The following is an 18993-nucleotide window of genomic DNA, read 5'->3' as shown; positions in this document are numbered from 1 at the left end:
GAAATTAGCATGTACAGAGGCCCAAGCAAGAACAGGAGCCAATAAAAAAAACTCAATTCACTGCAATGTGTTGTAGGACATCCATGGCTATTTTTAAATTCAATCAGAGCCAATTACTTTTACATACCAGTAATTAAACCAATTTCAGAGTGACTTTACTATCTAGCAATATTGACCCCTGGGAGACATCTGTCACCAAGATACATTGAAAACCCCAAAAAATATAGAAATGCGCAAGGGGGCATTGGAAGGTCAGAGAAATTTGGGGTCTGAGGATACTTCTGATTTAATTTACAAATCTTGTTATATAAAAACTACCAATATAGCTTATATATAATTTTTCAAACGTTATAAATTGTGTTAGGAATATTTTATAACCATTACACCTAGCAGAAATGTATACTCGTTGTAAGGGGTGCTTACAGTATTTTGGTCCCTTTCCTCCAACCATAGTTTGTAATTAAAGCCCTATTATTCTGTAAATTGGGGGATACCCTCTTTCAATCTGGAGAATGGTCACTGTTTGCTGGGTCATTTGCAGAGAGCGGACCTGTTCTCTGGAGATGTGAGATAACTGGGCCTTGCCATATGCAGTGGCATCTCTATGGGGATGCAGACCGCACTCGGGTGACACCCCCCAGAGGGGTGACGCCATCAAGTAGTGATATCTGACCGCGATGGTGTCACCCCATCCGTGACAGTGCACGGATCGGCGTGCCGACACCAACCGCATCATTTCCGGGGGCTGGTTTGGAGTGCGCACCATGACCGTACGCTGACAGAAAGGGGGGGTGACGCCATGTTTTACCGCACCAAGTGACACCAACCCTAGTGACGTGATTGGCCATATGACCAAAAAAAATGAGTGTCCCTTCCCTATGATAACATGAGCCAGGGAGGTATCTGAGAGATAGCAGAAGGATGAGGAGATTGTAATAAGAGATTTTCTTGGTGGAAAGTCTTGCTCATAGCTGAACTTTAACAAAGTGCTACTGCTATGCCATGTGGAGTTTTATGCCAACTAAATTGGTGCAATCTGAATTACCATATTTTCCCATGTATAAAACCCCTACATTGTATAAGACGACCCCCACTTTTCCAACTCAAAATTAGCAAATCAATATTTTAAACATAAAAGAGAACACATTTTAATTCAGTAATTACTGCAATACCAGTACTATAATATTATGTACCAAATCACTTTATTCAGCCTCTGTTGCATCACTGCTCTTTTCTTCATCAATATTAGTTCCAGACAGAATTTCTTCAACTTCTATTGCATCACTGCTGTCTACTGAGTCACTGTCTATATATGTGAGATCATCCTCAGTTCCGTAAATTGGCATTGCTGATTCCACATTTCTTCACAATCACCTCTTGTTTGATACCATGAGTTTAGGACCCAATTGCAGACTTCGGTAATTGTTTTTTTTTTTCACTTTTCTTGTCGGTCAAGTTATCACTTGCTTTTTGCATCCATCTACTTAATTTTTCTCTCATCAGGGCTTTAAATGGCTTGTTGATTGAAACATCTAGTGGCTGTATGTGACCTGTAAGTCTGCCAGGAATAACTGCTAGGTGTGTTTGCAAATCTGATGCACCCCTTTTTGTCTTTGTCTTCTGGACAAACCTTTGAAAACCAAATGGCCATAATGTCTTCATTCATCCATCCCTTCTCTTGAACTTGCACAATAATGGCAGGTTGGTATGGTCTCTTTAGGATAAGTTTTCCTCTTAAAAATAAGCATAGGAGGCAGTTTAGTACCATCTGCACAGTATGAAAGCACAGCAGTTAAGTGTGCCTTTTCATGGCCACTTGTTTTGATTGCCACTGATTTGATTCCTTTCACATCAGCAGTTCTGTTGGAAGGCACATTAAAATTGAGAGGCACCTCATCCATGTTTGCAATCTGATTTGGTTAAAAATCATATTTTTTACAAAGTTGTATGACATAGGAGTGGAACTGTTGGATTTTATTGTCATAAACTGGTGGTATTTTCTGAGCTAACTTTGGTCATGCTCTCATGGCCAACCCTTCTCTCATTGTGAAATCGAAGCACCATTTTGCCTTTCCGCTAAAATCAACAATGTTCATTTTACTTGCAAACGTTTAATAAGCTTGGTTGACACACATAAGCCACTCTGGTGCTGCTCCAGAATCCAAGTCTTAAGCCTCTGCTCCAAGTTTGTCATTTGGCTGGTTTTCCTTTAAAGGCCTTCTTTTTTGGCATCTTAAAAGGAGTTGTTCTTCCGGTTTTCTCCACTGTCTGATCATACACTCAGTGGGAGGAGGTCCAAACTGTCTCTCTGCAGCTCTATTTCCATGCTATTTTGCATAGCTGATTATATTCAGTTAGAATTTTACAGAGTAAGACAATACCTTACCGGTATTTCTCGACATTTCTTGCTATTTTATGACATCTTTATGGGGTCAGAACGCTCCGGTCCCTGTTGCATCTGTGCACTCTCCACCTTCAACGGGATCGCATCTGCGTACTCTCCACCTCCAATTACCGCATTAGCTCACATCAGTAACATAAGGCTCGTGATTGGAGGAAGCCTGTTTGACAAGGTATGGGCAGCCAAGCAGCCACGTGGCTCTCTCCTCGGCTAACTTCCGTGTATAAGATGCCCCTCGATTTTTCAGTGTAACAATTTTAGAAAAAAGTAGCGTCTTATACACAGAAAAATACGGTACTCATGGTTTTACTTTTACTTGCTTAGGAAAAACAAAATTATTGCAGACTATTGCTCAGTGAGAATTTTATCTAGCATTATTCCCATACCTCTCAACTTTTTGAGATAAGAACGAGGGACACCTATCAGCATAAGTAAATAGGCATAGGACACATACCCTGTCACACCCCCTTATGCCCTGTACACACGATCGGACCTTCGTCTGACCAAATTCACATCGGAATTCTGACGGAATTCCATCGGAGGAAAAGAGAACATGTTCTCTATGCAATCTCCGATGGAATTCATCAGATATTTCCAAAGGAATCTCTCAGATGGGGCATACACGCGGTCGAAATTTCCGATGGAAAAAGTCAGATGGACTTTTTCCATCGGAAATTACGATCGTGTGTACGAGGCCTTAAAGGAGCATTATACAAAAGAATATTAGCTAAACCCACAATTTACAAATGCAGCAATTTAGAAATTGGGTGATGTTTAGCACTGGGAAGCATCCTCGGCCTCGGACGAGAGGACATCCGTGATAGGCGGAACACTGAACAGAGGCTCTGCTGGGAAAATTAGTGTTCTGCCTATCACGGAACAGCCTGAGGAGGAGGCGCGGCTTATGAATAATAGATGCCCGCAGCATGAGAAACTCTGCAAACAGGAGAAGGTAGGAAGATCGTCAAGGCAGGCATACTGGCACAGTGAGGTACAGCTAGGCACAGCTACGAGTAAGCATCACAGGATGCGAAACATGTCAGCTCTTCTTTCCTAATCCACTTCTTGTTTGACTGCATGAATTTTGGCTGTTTTTTCCATTTGAATTTTTGTTGCTTTTTCATGTTTTGAATAAAGACATCGTTTTTTGAGGAGTGCGGCGATCCAGGATTTTTGTTTCACCTCATGGTAATTGAGCACAGCCAGCACCCTCTTGGTTTGTTGGTACGGAAGCAATGGGGATTGATTGTTTTTAGAGCGGTATACTTTTCTTTGGCACAGTGAGGCAGGCATACTGGCACAGTGAGGCAGGCATAATGGCACAGTGAGGCAGGCATAATGGCACAGTGAGGCAGGCATACTGGCACAGTGAGGCAGGCATACTGGCACAGTGCGGCAGGCATACTGGCACAGTGCGGCAGGCATACTGGCACAGTGAGGCATGTGTAATGGCACAGTGAGGGGTCGTCTTATACAGTGAGTATATCCCAAAACCAGCATTTTAGATGGAAAATTAGGGGGTCGTCTTATACGCCCAGTCGTCTTATACGCCGGCAAATACGGTACATTTTATGTACTCATATGATTATTGTTACAATTACATTTTAGCCCTACTCAGTCAAATGAATCAGAATTAAACATGATGGGGTTGATTTACGGTACTATAGGAGTTAGCAAACTGAAGCTTTGTTCACTGTACATACCAAAATATGTGTAGATTAATTTCATTTACTTATCTAAGTGAAATCAATGTCTTTACTTATAAAAACACTAAAAGTATTAATGTGCTAATCGTGAGCAGATCTTTTCTGAAAAGATACTGGTAAGATCTACCACAAAGTCTACTGAACAAAAGCAGTTAAGATACGTTTGCTAACAACCTTGTAATGTATATAGGAATGTACTGTATCAATATGAAAAGACATTAGTCACCAGGCAGGCAGTGGATGTGTTTGGCTTTCATCACCTTATTGTGTGATTATGGGTGTTACTGACAGCTTAGTCTTAGCAAGCATACGGTTCACATAAATGTGAAAACTTCATCACATGCTCTTACAAAGACAGACGTGCAAAAGTAGGTATACATACATCTGCAAGCATGTGCATATATAATTTAAACTGGTTAAATGTCAACAGCTTAGATCCAAGGACTGGTACAGGAATCCATACTAAATTAGAGCTTAGACCAATGCTGAATGCTAATTAGGTGGTTAAGTCACAACAAAGACATGAAACAACAGTTGCCACTGGGAACAGGAACAGCTGGCTAGTACACAGCACTTTCCGAAAGCAAGCAATATTCTAAAGTCTTCTAATATTCAGGGTTATTAAGAGTTTAGTACAAAAAAAAAGGAGTTTAGTACTTCTCTTCAAAGCCAAGGCCAAGGTTTTAATTAATGCACAGGAATGTTTGAAGCAATGTTTTAGAAACATGTACCTCTAGAGTGTAATCATTTATATAACTTTGAATAAAAAATAAAATATAAATACGATTATAAAACAGAGTACATATAGCATATAAGCAAAGGCACAAAACACTGTATTGCATATTACCCATCAAATCCTATATGATGTCTCCACTGAACACTTGCAACAGGCCCTGGGTCACTGGAGGAAGACTGGTTACTTGGTGAACTTCTGTAAGGCTTGTTTGGATCAATAACAGCACCCTGGGATATTTGTGGACTTTCAATATCTTGAATTGGCCTGTATTTAATAAATAGAAATACTGCCTTCTTAGTAAGTTACATTGTAAATGACGAGCAATAAGCCATATGAGCATTTATAGATGCCTGAAAATCCTTCTCTTCAGAGAAGCCTATCCCGTTTCCATACCTGGTAACTTTTTGAGATGGGAATGAGGGACACCTATTAACAAAAGTATGTAGACTTAAGACACGCCCCCTGTTATACCCCCGTAAAGGAGAAATATACAAAACAATTGGATCAAAGGTTTAGCACTGGGAAACACTTGAAAAATAAATAGTGCATTTTATATACAACAATATGCACTATATTACCAAAAGGTGTTCTGTCAGGTTGAGGTCAGGCCAGTCAAGTTCCTTTACCCCAAACTCACTCATCTATGTCTTTATAGACCTTGCTTTGTGCTCTGGTCCAAATCATTTGGTGGAGGAGGGATTATTGTGTGGGGTTGTTTTTCAGGGGATGGGTTTGGCCCCTTAATTCCAGTGAAGAGAACTCTTAAGCCCTGTACACACGATCGGATATCTGATGGAATCTAATCCGATGGATTTTTTCATCGGATATCCAATGAAGCTGACTTTCATCAGTCTTGCCTACACACCATCGGTTAAAAATCCGATCGTGTCCAACACGGTGACGTAAAACACTACGACGTGCTAAGAAAAATTAATTTCAATGCTTCCGAGCATGCGCTGACTTGATTCTGAGCATGCGTGGATTTTTGACCGATGGACTTCCCCACAGACGATCGTTTTTTTTCTATCGGTTTTTTAACCATAGGAAAAATTTAAAACAGGTTCACCGATGGAAAAAAAAATGATGGGGCCCACACACTATCGGTTCGTCTGATGAAAACGGTCCATCGGTCCGTTTTCATCAGACAAACCGATCGTGTGTACAGGGCTTTAGGGCATTAGCATACCAAGACATTTTGGACAATTTCATGCTCCCCACTTTGTGTGAACAGTTTGGGGATGGCCCCTTCCAGTTCCAACATGACTGAGCACCGATGCACAAAGTAAGGTCCATAAAGACATGGATAAGCGAGTTCGGGGGGGGGAGCAACTTGACTGGCCAGCAAAGAGTCCTGACCTCACTCCGATAGAACACCTTTGGAATGAATTAGAGCTGAGACTGCAAGCCAGGCCTTCTTGTCCACATCAGTGCCTGACCTCACAAATGCGCTTCTGGAAGAATGGTCAAACATTCATAGACACACTCCTAAACCTTGTGGACAGCCTTCCCAGAAGAGTTGAAGCTGTTATAGCTGCAAAAAATTGGCCAACTCAATATTGAACCCTACAGACTAAGACTGGGATGCCATTAAAGTTCATGTGTGTGTAAATGCAGGCGTCCCAATACTCTTGGTAATATAGTGTAGATTAGATCAAACTGAGGAGGAAAGTAGGACACAGTTGGGAGCTATCAGTTTCCACATAACAACTGAACTTTCCCATTCTCCATCAGCTCATCCGCCACAGTTATTAACTTTTGTATTCCTTGACCCTCCCTTTTAGATTGTAAGCTCTAACCAGCAAGGCCCTCTGATTCCTCCTGTATTGAATTACATTGTTACTGTACAGTCTGCCCTCATGTTGTAAAGCGCTGCAAATACCCTTGACGCTATATAAATACTGTATAACAACAATAATAAATTATCAAAAATATTTGAAAGTAAAAAACTGTTTGTCAATGTGAATAACTGGTCAAAAAAACAGGTTTTCAAAAAGGCGTGGATGACATAATGTAGGGAAGCCTGAAAATCTCTCAATGAATGATCAAGCCCCTAGATGAGCTGCTTTCTACTAAACATACAAATATACACTATCCAGCGCATTTCTAATGAGATTCTGATTACCAATTAATGAGCACATATTAACAGAATAAAGGGAAAAGAATAGGCCTAGAAGGGATTAAGAAAGTAAGAAAGTAAGAGAAATAGAGGGTAGAATGTAACTGATTGACTACTGTTTTGCTGTGTACACACAATTGGAAATTCTGACAAGAAAACTGAATTTTTTTCCCCCGACTAAATTTTGGCTCAAACTTGTGTTGCATACACACGGTCACACAAACTTCCAACCGTCAAGAACGCGGTTACGTACAACACTACAACTAGCTGAGAAATATGAAGTTCAATGATTCCAAACATGCGTTGAATTGATTCCGAGCATGCGTTTGCGCATCGGAATTGCATACTGACGATTGGAATTTCCGACAAGAACTTTTCTTGTCGGAAAAATTGAGGACCAGCTCTCAAATTTTTGCTGTCGGAAATTTCTGAATTTCCGACAGAAAAAGTCCGATGGAGCCTACACACGGTCAGATTTTCCGACCAAAAGCTCACATTGAACTTTTCTTGTCGGAATTTCCGATTGTGTGCACGTGGCATTAGTCATACCAAAGGAAAGGCTGTAAGAGAAAGATTGCTGGGAAAGAGAAAATAGAGAAGTCAAGTTAAATTGCCACGTATGCCCTTAAAGGTTTAATTAGTTGGTGTTATCTTTACCATAGCAGCTTGGCATACAGAGAATTTTTGGAGGAGAGCTGATAAAAGATTTAGGTAGTTTTTAGGATATGTTATGGTAACTGTCTCTTCTGTTGGTCCCATGGAACTATCTTACACTGTGGTGCAGTTAGACCCCTGAGTGGTACAACTGATGGCCTGGGTTCAGAGCAGTCCTAGTAACAGCAGTACTTTTAAAGACTCCCTCGCACTGTTTAATGATGCATGGGGTTGTTGATTAGGTTTAATAATTATTTTATAACATAGACCGTCCCTTTTTTGTGCATGCTTTCATTATTGGGGAAGGTGTTGGAATGGGCTCATGGAGCAAAAAGTTACTTAATCATATATAGCAGTATTAGAAACCTTTACTCTAATGGAAATACTGTATTGTCAAAAAAATCTGAATAATTTTAAATTGATTCATGCTAGCAAATTATGTTTGTGTCTTTTTTTAGATAATCTCGGCCTGGCCAACGGAAACCGCCAAGGATCCACGCCTGGAAGCTGCTGGGCATCATATCGCTGGAGAGCAAGTGAGTACAGTTTCACTTTAAGGGTCCTGCAGTGCAAGAAACTGGATAAGGCCTGGGTAAAAGCACAGCTACATGTAGTAGCATAGGAAACTGATTTTGGGGAAGCTAAAAAATATGTAATCTAAAAGTAATTTGTTTGTGAGCCATAGGGGGTATCACGAGCAACCAACAAGGGTCCAGTAGCTGGGTGAAAACAGCTAGAAAGACCCTATCAGATATAAAATGCCTGTGTATAGAGGGCAGGCCTTGTTTCCATTCAGTGAAGCTGAACTCTACTCTTCAAATGTAAGCCCTTATAAAAAAAAAATATTAAGGGAATATGAGCAGAAGTCACCTGCAACAAGGATGGTAAGAAACTGGGGCCAATGCCAAGGCCAGGTCTAAGGTAAATTGTTTTCCCTTTTTCCATTTATGTTAGCTCCAGTGATGAAGGATGGGGGTGGATGCAACTATGCATGTTATAGTTGCTGCAAATGTCAAGGTCAATTTGAACAAAATAATCAAATCAGTCAACCAAGTGAGTTAAACCCTAATTAATTCCTACAACCTCACGAATCTATTGTTCAAACAAGTAGACTGTTAATAAATTAACATATTTAATTAAAAATATTTTAAGCAAACTCTTTTATTTATGCAATGTGGGGATAGATCATAGTTGTGCTTTGCCAGGCTGTGAGAATGATACCTCATTTGGAAATATCGCACACAAGTCCACAATTACAGCATTTAGCGGATAAAATCTGTAAAAATTAAATTTTTATGTATCTGCACCAATGCTCAAAAGTAAAATGTTATATATTTACCTGTGCATTTTATCCAGGAGATCTGGAGATTTAACACAAATGTACAATCATACTCCACAGAGTAGAACGGAAGCTCATTAAAGTAGACAGCTTTCCCTGCAGATATCTGCACATTTCAAAATGAGTAGGCAATTTAATCCACTTTATGCTCTCTGAGGCTACAATCTCTGATGTAATCTATTTTTGTTCATTTTTTTTACTGCTTTGTGATAAATACTGCTGTCTTACCAGCACACATGTGGTATATTTAATCACATTTCGTCCTCTAGAAAGCTGGGGAATGCAATGAGAGTCAGGCTAACATGACTGGAAAGCCTTTGTGATCTTTGCATATGGCACTACCTGCTTTTCCTTTACATAAACCAGCTGTATTGTTAGAGATTTTGATTTTAACACTATGTATTAACTTTACATCATGTTATGAGAAAATAACTAGATAGTATATATGCTGTTAAAAGGATCCTTGTGAGGAGTTGAAGCCCATGTATGAGACTCTAATGCATAGGTGTCAAACACATGGCCTGCGGGCCAAATCCGGCCCTCCAGGTAATTTCATGTGGCCCTCACACCTCTCCTGCAGCTGCAGGAGAGCTCCAGCCCTCCTCTGGTCCTACTCCAGACCCTTACTTTCTGCTTTCAAGCAATACATCCAGCTTCTTCCCAGCAGCAGCATAAGGAAAGGGGGTGCACTGTGATGTAAGGGAGAGTGGGGGACTCAACTTCTGATGGTGGGTTGGCTCTTGACATCTAATGTAAAGGGGAGGGGAGGCGCTAGACATCTGATCTTACAGATTCAATCGCCCCTTTTGAGGGCAATCATAATGCTGATGCAGCCCACAATGAAATTGAGTTTGACACTGTAACGGTCACCACCGTTTACGACCTTCCATCAACCCACGACAGCTCATCTGACACTCCAACCGTCCAACAGACATCAGACATCCCATTTCCCAGAATAACGAGACTTGCTCTGTGTTCTGGTTTCAAAATGCAAGACAACTTTAATGGCTAGCTCTCAAGTTTATATAAAGTTTTCAAGGCATGCTTCAGTGATCACAGGAACAATCAAACTCTCCACCCACACCCTGGGGGGGGCTTCAATACACCTTCAGATGGCTAATTGCTAAACATTCCAGACATGTCGGTGCGGGCCTATAATTATCATGATCTAATCACTCCACCTGAGAAGTCACATTCCTTCATTAACAGAATTCAAACAAAACACCATCACACAATGATTTATTCTCAATCCACATCTTTAGACAGACGTTCTGTCTCCGCATACAGATTGACAAGTTCCATTCCACACACACAACAGTATTTAGCATACATAATGAGAGATCCTGGACCAGACTCAATTAGCATGTCAACAGTCTACACAGAGAGAAGAGTCATAGAATAAACCAACACTTTGCAATATCTCCTGCAATATGAGCTATCAGTAATGTCCCCTGTCCTGTAATTTAGGATATAATTTCTCAGTCACCCTATGGCCCTATCGGACATAAGGTGACCCTAGACATAAGACTCCTTGGTGACGCCGGTACAGGAGTACCCCTCATTCTTCCAAAGTCTCTGTTTGTCACGGGTCATTCCGTTACAGACACCCCTGCTGTGTAGCACAGTAAATAAGGGCTATTCTTTGGGTAAAAGAACAGTGGCATATGTGTGCAATGTATACAGTAAATAGGCAACAGCTTTATTCAACAATGCCCTTTAAGCCATGCCCAATATTAATTGTGTAGTGCTCACCCTTGAAGGAGCTGGTGGTAATCGGGTCCCCCAACAATGTACAGCCAGGCAACGAATATTCTCCACACTTTCTCCAGACACAAGGGACAGTCTTTGAGCTTGTTTTTTATGTGTTAAGGGTAATAACTCGGATGGGAATAGGAATTGTGGGATGTCCAACTTGATAGCAACAAAAATCAGGTACAAATTCCTCTCTATGTACAGGCTTCAGAACTGTCTTTCTTCCTGAACACTGACAGAAAAGCAACAGCCCCTTAAGGACTAGGAACTTTTGGAAAGTAGCACAAAAGTTGTAGGTTACATACATAAGTGACTCCACTGTAGTCACTGATCCCAAATCCACTGACCTCGGGAACCACCACCTGGCTTCTTCTTCATTAGCTCACTTGGCTGCTACTAAAGATTTCCAAGGCAAAATAAGGGAAAGATTTAAGCCCAAAGCCATCTTCCAGAAAGGCTTTCTATATGTGACAGTCTTAAACGTTGCAAGTTCTTGAATGTGTTGTACTCATACTGTCCTCTTTACTCTCGCTGCTTCCTAGGCAAGATTCCTTCTGGACCTCTGGACCGTGATGTTGCCAGAATCCTCCCAGGCCAGCCCGAGGCAGAGCCCCCCGGCAGGGGTTCTCCTCAAGGCCATCGACAGTCTCCTCAGCACTCACTCTGCCACCAGATTCCCTGCCAGCATGACTCAGCCATATTTAAGGGTTGCTTAGCCACCATGCCAGGCCCATTGCCTGGGTATTGGCCAAACTCCTCTAAGTATGCAGATCAACCCTCCTGGCCTCCACCTATCAGATTCCAGAACATTCTCCAACTTTGCTATAACTTTTGCGCCAACCAATCAATATACGCTTATTGGGATTTTTTTTACCAAAAATATTTAGCAGAATACATATTGGCCTAAATTAATGAAGAAATGTGATTTTCGAATTTTTTATAGCAGAAAGTAAAAAATAGTTTTTTATTCAAAATTTTCGGTATTTTTTGTTTATAGCGCAAAAAATTAAAACCACAGAGGTGATCAAATACCACCAAATGAAAGCTCTACTTGTGGGGGAAAAAAAGGGCAACAATTTTATTGTTATTGTCGCACGACCACACAATTGTCAGTTAAAGCAAAGCCGTGCTGTATCGCAACAAATGGCCTGGTCAGGAAGTGGGTAAAATCTTCCCGAGCTGAAGTGGTTAAATAGGACATATTATTATTATTAAGTTTTTTGTATGGATGTGGTTCCCTGGCAAAAGGAACATTTGTTGCTTGATACACTCTAAAATGACATCAAAATAAAATAAACCGCAAGTCTCTTTAATTTATAAAAACGTAATATTGATCATATTCACTGATATCTATCATATATGCATTTTTATTAAAAATAATTGGGTAAAAAATGTTTATAAATTCATCACTAAATAAACATTACCTTGTACTATCTGACATCTGTCTGCCAAATGATGTGCTACGAGGAATACCAGGTTGCGATTGTTGAAGAAACTGCTGGCACTGCAGCCTGTCAGTACTTCCTAAAACTGGAGAGGCACAAGAATTAAGCTGTCCGACCGGATTCTGTACACGGTGCCAGGTAGTATTGCGTCTGAAGGGAGTTTTATATTCACATGGCGTGCCTTCATTGTCAACTTTATATTCCACCACTGGCATTCGGCAAAGTTCTGAAAAACCCCTGTGTGATCAGAATGAACAAGGAATTAAGATTTTTATCGCAGCCCTAAAATTCACTATTATAATAAAATACATAGCTTCATTTCAGTAATCAGAATTAAAAAAAATTCTCAATATTCAATACTCATAATGCTGAAAGGTCTAGAATTAGCTGGTGAAAGCTGTACTTACAGCACACAACGAAGATCAAGTTGTTCAAATTGTGAAGCTCTTATGCCCCATACACATAATCGTAATTTCCAATGGAAAAAGTCAGACAGACTTTTTCCATCGGAAATTCCGACTGTGTGTATGCCCCATCAGAAATTCTGATGAATTCCATGGGAGTTTACATAGAGAACATGGGAGTTTCGTCGGGCTAAAGCCCAATCGTGTGTATGGGGCATTGCAGGTTCAGGAGGTTCCACAGGTCTGATTAATGGCTGGCTTTGGTGCATTGTCTTAATACATGTGCGTTAAATGTGCATTATCATGTGTTTTACCTGAATTGCCTTAACAAGCCTGATTGTTTCAAATAGGCTGCAGTGCACCCAGAATGATTTTTTATATGCACAAATTGTTCGAATCTATGTGCTGTGGTGTATTACAAAGCATATGAGCTGCTGGGCAATTTGTTAGAGTGTTTGGATGCTATTCAAAACGAGTGGCACCACAAAGCGCTGCAGTACAGGAGTTGCTGTGCAGCTGTAGTAAAACTGGTACAGTGTGTTACCATAATGCGCCATTGTGAATCAGACCTTACTAAAGTGGGGTACTATAAGAAAATCGGGTGAACGATCGTCTGATTTTCCTCGTTGTTTCACAGAAAATCAGAAACCGATGAACGAAAATTCGTACAAATATTCTCGTACGACAAAGGCTTTTTTTTGTTTGTTTATTGTTTCTGATCATGCGCTGTCTTTCTTTTCAGATTTTTCCTGTATGAAAATTGCACGAAAACGGTACACATTATTCGAAAATCATTTGTTCTGTTCCTGTACGAGAAATATTTTATAGTTTGTCCCTTCAGGAACTTTTGTACAAAAATTCTGAATCGGCTGTTGAAAGCTGTGTACACTGTACGAAAATCATACGAAAGTTCCTTGAATTAAAATGTTTGCCTGATTGTCTTATAGTGTGTACGAGCCTTTAGATCTTCGATTTAAAAAATTTGATAGTATGTGAATGCTTTGAGTGTACTCAGGCAAATTAGCATAGGTAATTGTGCCAGATGATAAGAAAAATGATGAAAATAATAGCGAATTATGCAGATTTACTAGCATAAGGCTTTAGAAAGAAGGGAATATGATATGCTAGAAGGATACAGTGAAAGCAACATTAAAGCTTTTTTAGACTAAAGCCTGAGGCCCCGTACACACGACCGAGTTTCTCGGCAGAATTCAGCCAGAAACTCGGTCGGAGCTGAATTCTGCCGAGAAACCCGGCCGTGTGTACACTTTCGGCCGAGGAAGCCGACGAGGACCTCGGCGAGGAAATAGAGAACATGTTCTCTATTTCCTCGTTGTTCAATGGCAAAAGTCGGCCCGCCGAGTTCCTCGGCGGCTTCCACACTGAACTCGACGAGGAACTCGATGTGTTTGGCACGTCGAGTTCCTCGGTCGTGTGTACGGGGCCTAAAGACTAAAGCCTTGTACACACGACAAGTTTTTTTTACTCAAGCCAGTGGGTTCAATTAAAAAAAAATGACAACTCGGTTAATGTTGGTACAGCGATCTGGGCGGTTCCCTCCACAAGAACACTCCAAGTCAGCGCTCTCTGCCATTGACTGAGAGCGCTGATTGGGAATCGGTCAGCAGGCCTTTTTCGGTCACGCCCCTTCAACAGAAGCTGTATGAACGGCTTCTGTTAGACCGTCTGCCGTACACATGGGCCGAATGTCAGACGGTTTCTATTGTACCAGCTGACACTGCCCAAAGTTTGGCCCGTGTGTAATGCTTTATGAAAGGCAAATCCACGTTGCACTACAGGTGAAAACTACAAGTGCAAAGTGCATTTGAAATTGCACTGAAAGGGGAAGTTTGCACTGAAATTGGAAGTGCAGTCGCTGTAAATCTGAGGGGTAGATCTGAAATGAAGGGAAGCTCTGCTGATTTTACCATCCAATCATGTGCAAGATAAAATGCTGTTTTCTATATTTTCCTTGCATGTCCCCCTCGGATCTACAGCGACTGCACTTCGAAGTGCACTTTTAGTGTAATTTGCACTTGTAGTGCAAAGTGGATTTGCCTTTCGTAAATAACCCCCACAGTGTTACTAAACCCACAGCAGTAAAATCAGTCTGTATATGCAGTAAAGCATGTTTGTTAAGCCTCGTACACACGACCGAGTTTCTCTGCAAAAACCAGCAAGAAGCTTGCTGGGGTTTTTTTTTTGCCGAGGAAACCGGTCGTGTGTACACTTTGACGAGGAAACCGTCGAGGATCTCGTCGGGCCAAAAATAAAGCATGTCTTCTTTCTCCTTGACGGGAATGGGAAAATTTGTCTCGCCGAGATCCTCGGCGGCTTCACAAGGAACTTGACGAGCAAAACGATGTGTTTAGCCCGTCGAGTTCCTCGGACGTGTGTACGAGGCTTCATACTCACTGTGGAACCAAAGGTTTAATCATTGTGTAAAAGGTTGTTTGATCCTGTCTTCTCTCATACTCCTCTTCTTCCACAGTCCCCAGTCCATCTCCTGATAGCACAGACCCTTGGGGGCACTCTGCACATGATCAGTTTGCTGTGTTTTTTTTTTATTTTGGGAGCATGTGATTAGCACAGGGCCAATTAGCACTGTCCAGACAAAGGGCCAGGGGTCATGCAGCCTCATAGGGCAGTCAAAGTAGAATGACAACTCCTCCTACAAGCTTTAACCAGACAATGATAGAAGCCACAAGACTGCTATATACGGTTGAGGAGAAAAGGTAAATATCAGTTTATATTTACTGAAATAATTGCATTTCCATGTTCTATGTAATGTGGGAGACCAGATATATTGAATGCAGGGTCCTGGGTTTAGTTACACTTTAAGCTGGTTATACATGCCCTGTTCAGTAATTGGCTGCAAGAGCTGATCGAATGCTGGTTTTCCAGCAGGACCATTCTACAAAAGCTGGTCATTAGTACAAAAAGATCGAAAGTTGTCAGTTTCTTACTAAATCAGGCAGTTTTCAGTACGGGTGTACCCAGCTTGTTATGGAAGGGGGCAATGATTGTATTACACCCTTACAATTCCAACCCACTGAAACTTTGTAATCCATTATAAAGGCTCAAGTCTGTTAAAACTTTACATCAGAGAAGCTCAGAACACAATCACACAATGGATTGTTAGTGTACCATACACATTTTAACTTGGTAAAGGTCTCTTTTTTTAAAACAGCGCCAATATTGATGTGTGAGTCATGTTGCTGACACACAAAGATGACTAAGAACAAAATTTACAAGAGTTTGGGAACTTACTCTCACACCTTTCCTACGCACAAACAATTATCTGCAAAGCAGAGAAATAACATTTTACAGACTACTTACACTCGGCCTCACAGGAGTCAATAAATACACCAACAATATTTTAAAAATTTTCAAAGAAGGGGAAGGTGAAGTTCTTAAAGGGGTTGTAAAGGAAAAAAAATGTTTTCCCTAAATAGCTTTCTTTACCTTAGTGCAGTCCTCCTTCACTTACCTCGTCCTTCAATTTTTCTTTTAAATGTCCTTATTTCTTATGAGAAATGCTGACTTCCTGTTCTTCTGTCTGTAACTCACCACCGTAAAGCGAGGCTTTCTTCCTGGTGTGGAGAAAGCCTCTTGAGGGGGGAGGGGGCGAGCAGGAGTGTCAGGACGCCCACTAACACACAGCTCCTTTCTCTATCTGCAAAGTAGAGTGTCCTGACTTGCCTGCTCGCCCCCTCCCCCCTCAAGAGGCTTTCTCCACACCAGGAAGAAAGCCTCGCATTACGGTGTTGAGTTACAGACAGAAGAACAGGAAGTGAGCATTTCTCAGAAGAAATAAGGACATTTAAAAGCAAAATGGAAGGATGAGGTAAGTGAAGGAGGACTGCACTAAGGTAAAGGAAGCTATTTAGGGAAAACAATTTTTTCCTTTACAACCCCTTTAAAGCTGAAATCTAGGCAAACCGCTAAATACACAGATAAAATACATAGAAGTGTGCTGTTCTATCTACTAAGGGTTTTCAATTTATTTTCACCCAGTTCTAAAATTTACACAGCTCTGTCCAGCAGGTGGGAGATCTGGATTTTATCTAATGTCGTTAAAGTGTTGCTAAACCCAGGACCCTGCATTCACTATATCTGGTCTCCCACAGTACACAAAACAAGGAAATGCAATTCTTTTAGTAAATATCAACTGCTAAATACCTTTCTCATCAGCAGTATATAGCAGTCTTGTGACTTCTATCAGTGTCTGGTTAAAGCTTGTAGAAGAAGTTTTTATTCTACTCTGATCGTCCTATGAGGCTGCAGAACCCCTGATCCTATGTCTGGACAGTGCCGATTGGCCCTGTGCCAGTCACATGCACCCTTCCAAGGAAAAAGCAATACACACCGAACTAAGCATGTGTGCCCTCAAGGCTCTATCCTATCAGCAGATGGTTTGGGGTCTGTGAAAGAAGGGGAAGATCATAGAAGACAGGATCAAACAGCCTTTTTACACAATGCAGAGGATTAATACCACAGTGAGTATAACAATCATGCTTTGGAAAACATGGAAATCGATGGACAGCCGCATTCCGGATAAACTTGAGGAAGTTGTCTTTATTGATAAAAGTAAGACATGTACATCCAAAGATACAGTCACATAAGGGGACAGCCGACGTGTTTCGCACACAATTAATGCTTAGTCATGGCTGGTGCACCTCTTTTCTCATTTTATTACTGGGCAATTTGGAGAGTGTTGCATACCAAGTTCCTGAGAGCTGCTTCTCCCCCAGGATCCTGTGAATTAAAGGCCGTGGCTGGGCTATAGCCAAACGCACAGTTTGCTTGCCCTATGGTAAGCGGCCTCATTTATTGGTGAAGGGATCACTTCAGATATGTTTTTATCTGTCACTTTGGTGGTGTGGCGTTTCATGGATTATCTGCATGAGTGTATCTACTAGAGGATCCATACCGACCGTTTTATGCTGAAGTTATTTATCTATGGACTGATTAATTCACTTTAATACTGTTTATTTTAATTTAATGTGGCACAGCTTTGTTTTTTCCTTAGGACTGGATGAGACCTTGCTGAAAACTTCCAGAAGAATGGGAGATGAGGAGGAGCTGTCTGGAGTATTCCGAGGGCCCTGGCCAATCCTCAACAGGTGGTTTGGCCGGAGGAAGGCCCCCTCAAATACTCAGGGTCAGCTCAGCTGGGGTAGTGGAGCTGTGGAAGCTGAAGTGTTAGGCCGGTCCTTGAGGGTAACCCCCTAGTCTGGGGGGGGGGGGTGACCTCAGGCCTGGGCTCAGGTGCAGAAGGGACCCTCTTCATGACACACAGGGGTGTCCTGACAAGAGGCACTGGAGCAGGAGAAGGAAAGCAGTAGGAGAACACTCCAGGGAGGAAGACAGCCAGGTGGGCTGGTGAGTGATACAGTTGGGGAGGACTGAGAGGCCGCCTGAGAGGACTGAGTGTAGCAGTTTCACTGGGTGAAAGCAGTCTGAGATGGATGCAGAGTCAGTCTGGCAGGACTGTGGAAGTTTATCCAAGAGGGCTGGAGAAAGGGGCAGCTGCAGCCAGGTGGGCTGAGAGTGACTGAAGAGGCGGTGATGGTATCAGTAGCCACAGGAGCACAGCTGGGCACTAGGATTTTGCTACACAACCAAGGGGCCCGTCGTCCCTGCCTGTAAAGGGCATTTGCTACCTGTCCAACAGTGCCAGCTGGTCAAATTGAATATGTGCTAGGGGGGGTGTTTTGGCAGGGCTAATGCCATAGGTGTGGGTTGAATTTCAAATCTGAAAACCCCTTCCCTTCCCAAAGCACCCCCCAGCACATATCTGACCCCCTCCTCCAAGCATAAGTCCTCTCTCTTGCCAAAGCACCCCCCACCACGTATCCAAGCCCCCACCCCCCTTGCTAGTTCCTTCTCTTTCCCCTCATAAAGCACCCCCTTCAGCACACATCCAATCCCCATGGAAGCACTAACCCTCTCCCCTCCCAAGCACCACCAAGCACATATCTGATCCCCCAGCACTAGCCCTTTCCCCTCCCAAAGCGTCCCCCCAGCACACATCCAACCCCCCATGCAAGCACTAGCCCTCTCCATTCCCAAAGCACTACCAAGCACATATCTGACCCAACCCCCCCCCCCCCCCCAAACAATAGCCCTCTCCTCTCCCAAAGCATCCACCCAGCACATATCTAACCCCTGCAATTTGTACATTAAATATTTCTGACCCCTGCATTCCATGCATAACATACACGCACTGCGCGTCACATTAGTACTCTTCTTGCGTCCACCAAAAGTGTCCCGGGTCATTTACAATCTTATTGTGTATACTCAAAAACAAAAAATGCCATGAGCCGCTAAAGTGTTTGGGTTTGGCTTTAAAAAAAGATGACAACCCTTATTTAGGCACTTATACTGCTTGCATGTAAAAAAATATATACATTTAATGATGTGCTGATGAATCCAAA

At 42.0% G+C, this 18993-nt stretch overlaps 1 protein-coding gene across 3 annotated transcripts in view; it reads right to left on the bottom strand.

Moving 5' to 3' along the window:
* The window catches only part of SIPA1L2 (signal induced proliferation associated 1 like 2), a 255388-nt gene that overhangs the window by 116703 nt on the left and 119692 nt on the right, over window positions 1-18993 (bottom strand). For 2 of the 3 annotated variants that reach the window (XM_040350983.1, XM_040350984.1), the window contains exons 9-10: window positions 12129-12386; window positions 4955-5107 (exon numbers count right to left, since the gene is read on the bottom strand). In XM_040350983.1, coding sequence (XP_040206917.1) covers window positions 4955-5107; window positions 12129-12386 — 411 coding nt within the window. The remainder of the gene's footprint in view (window positions 1-4954; window positions 5108-12128; window positions 12387-18993) is intronic. The other variant, XM_040350985.1, reaches the window with a different exon arrangement.

This window comes from Rana temporaria, chromosome 4, assembly GCF_905171775.1.
Source record: "Rana temporaria chromosome 4, aRanTem1.1, whole genome shotgun sequence".
Lineage (NCBI taxonomy): Eukaryota > Metazoa > Chordata > Amphibia > Anura > Ranidae > Rana > Rana temporaria.
This window is presented reverse-complemented; position numbering and strand designations above follow the sequence as displayed.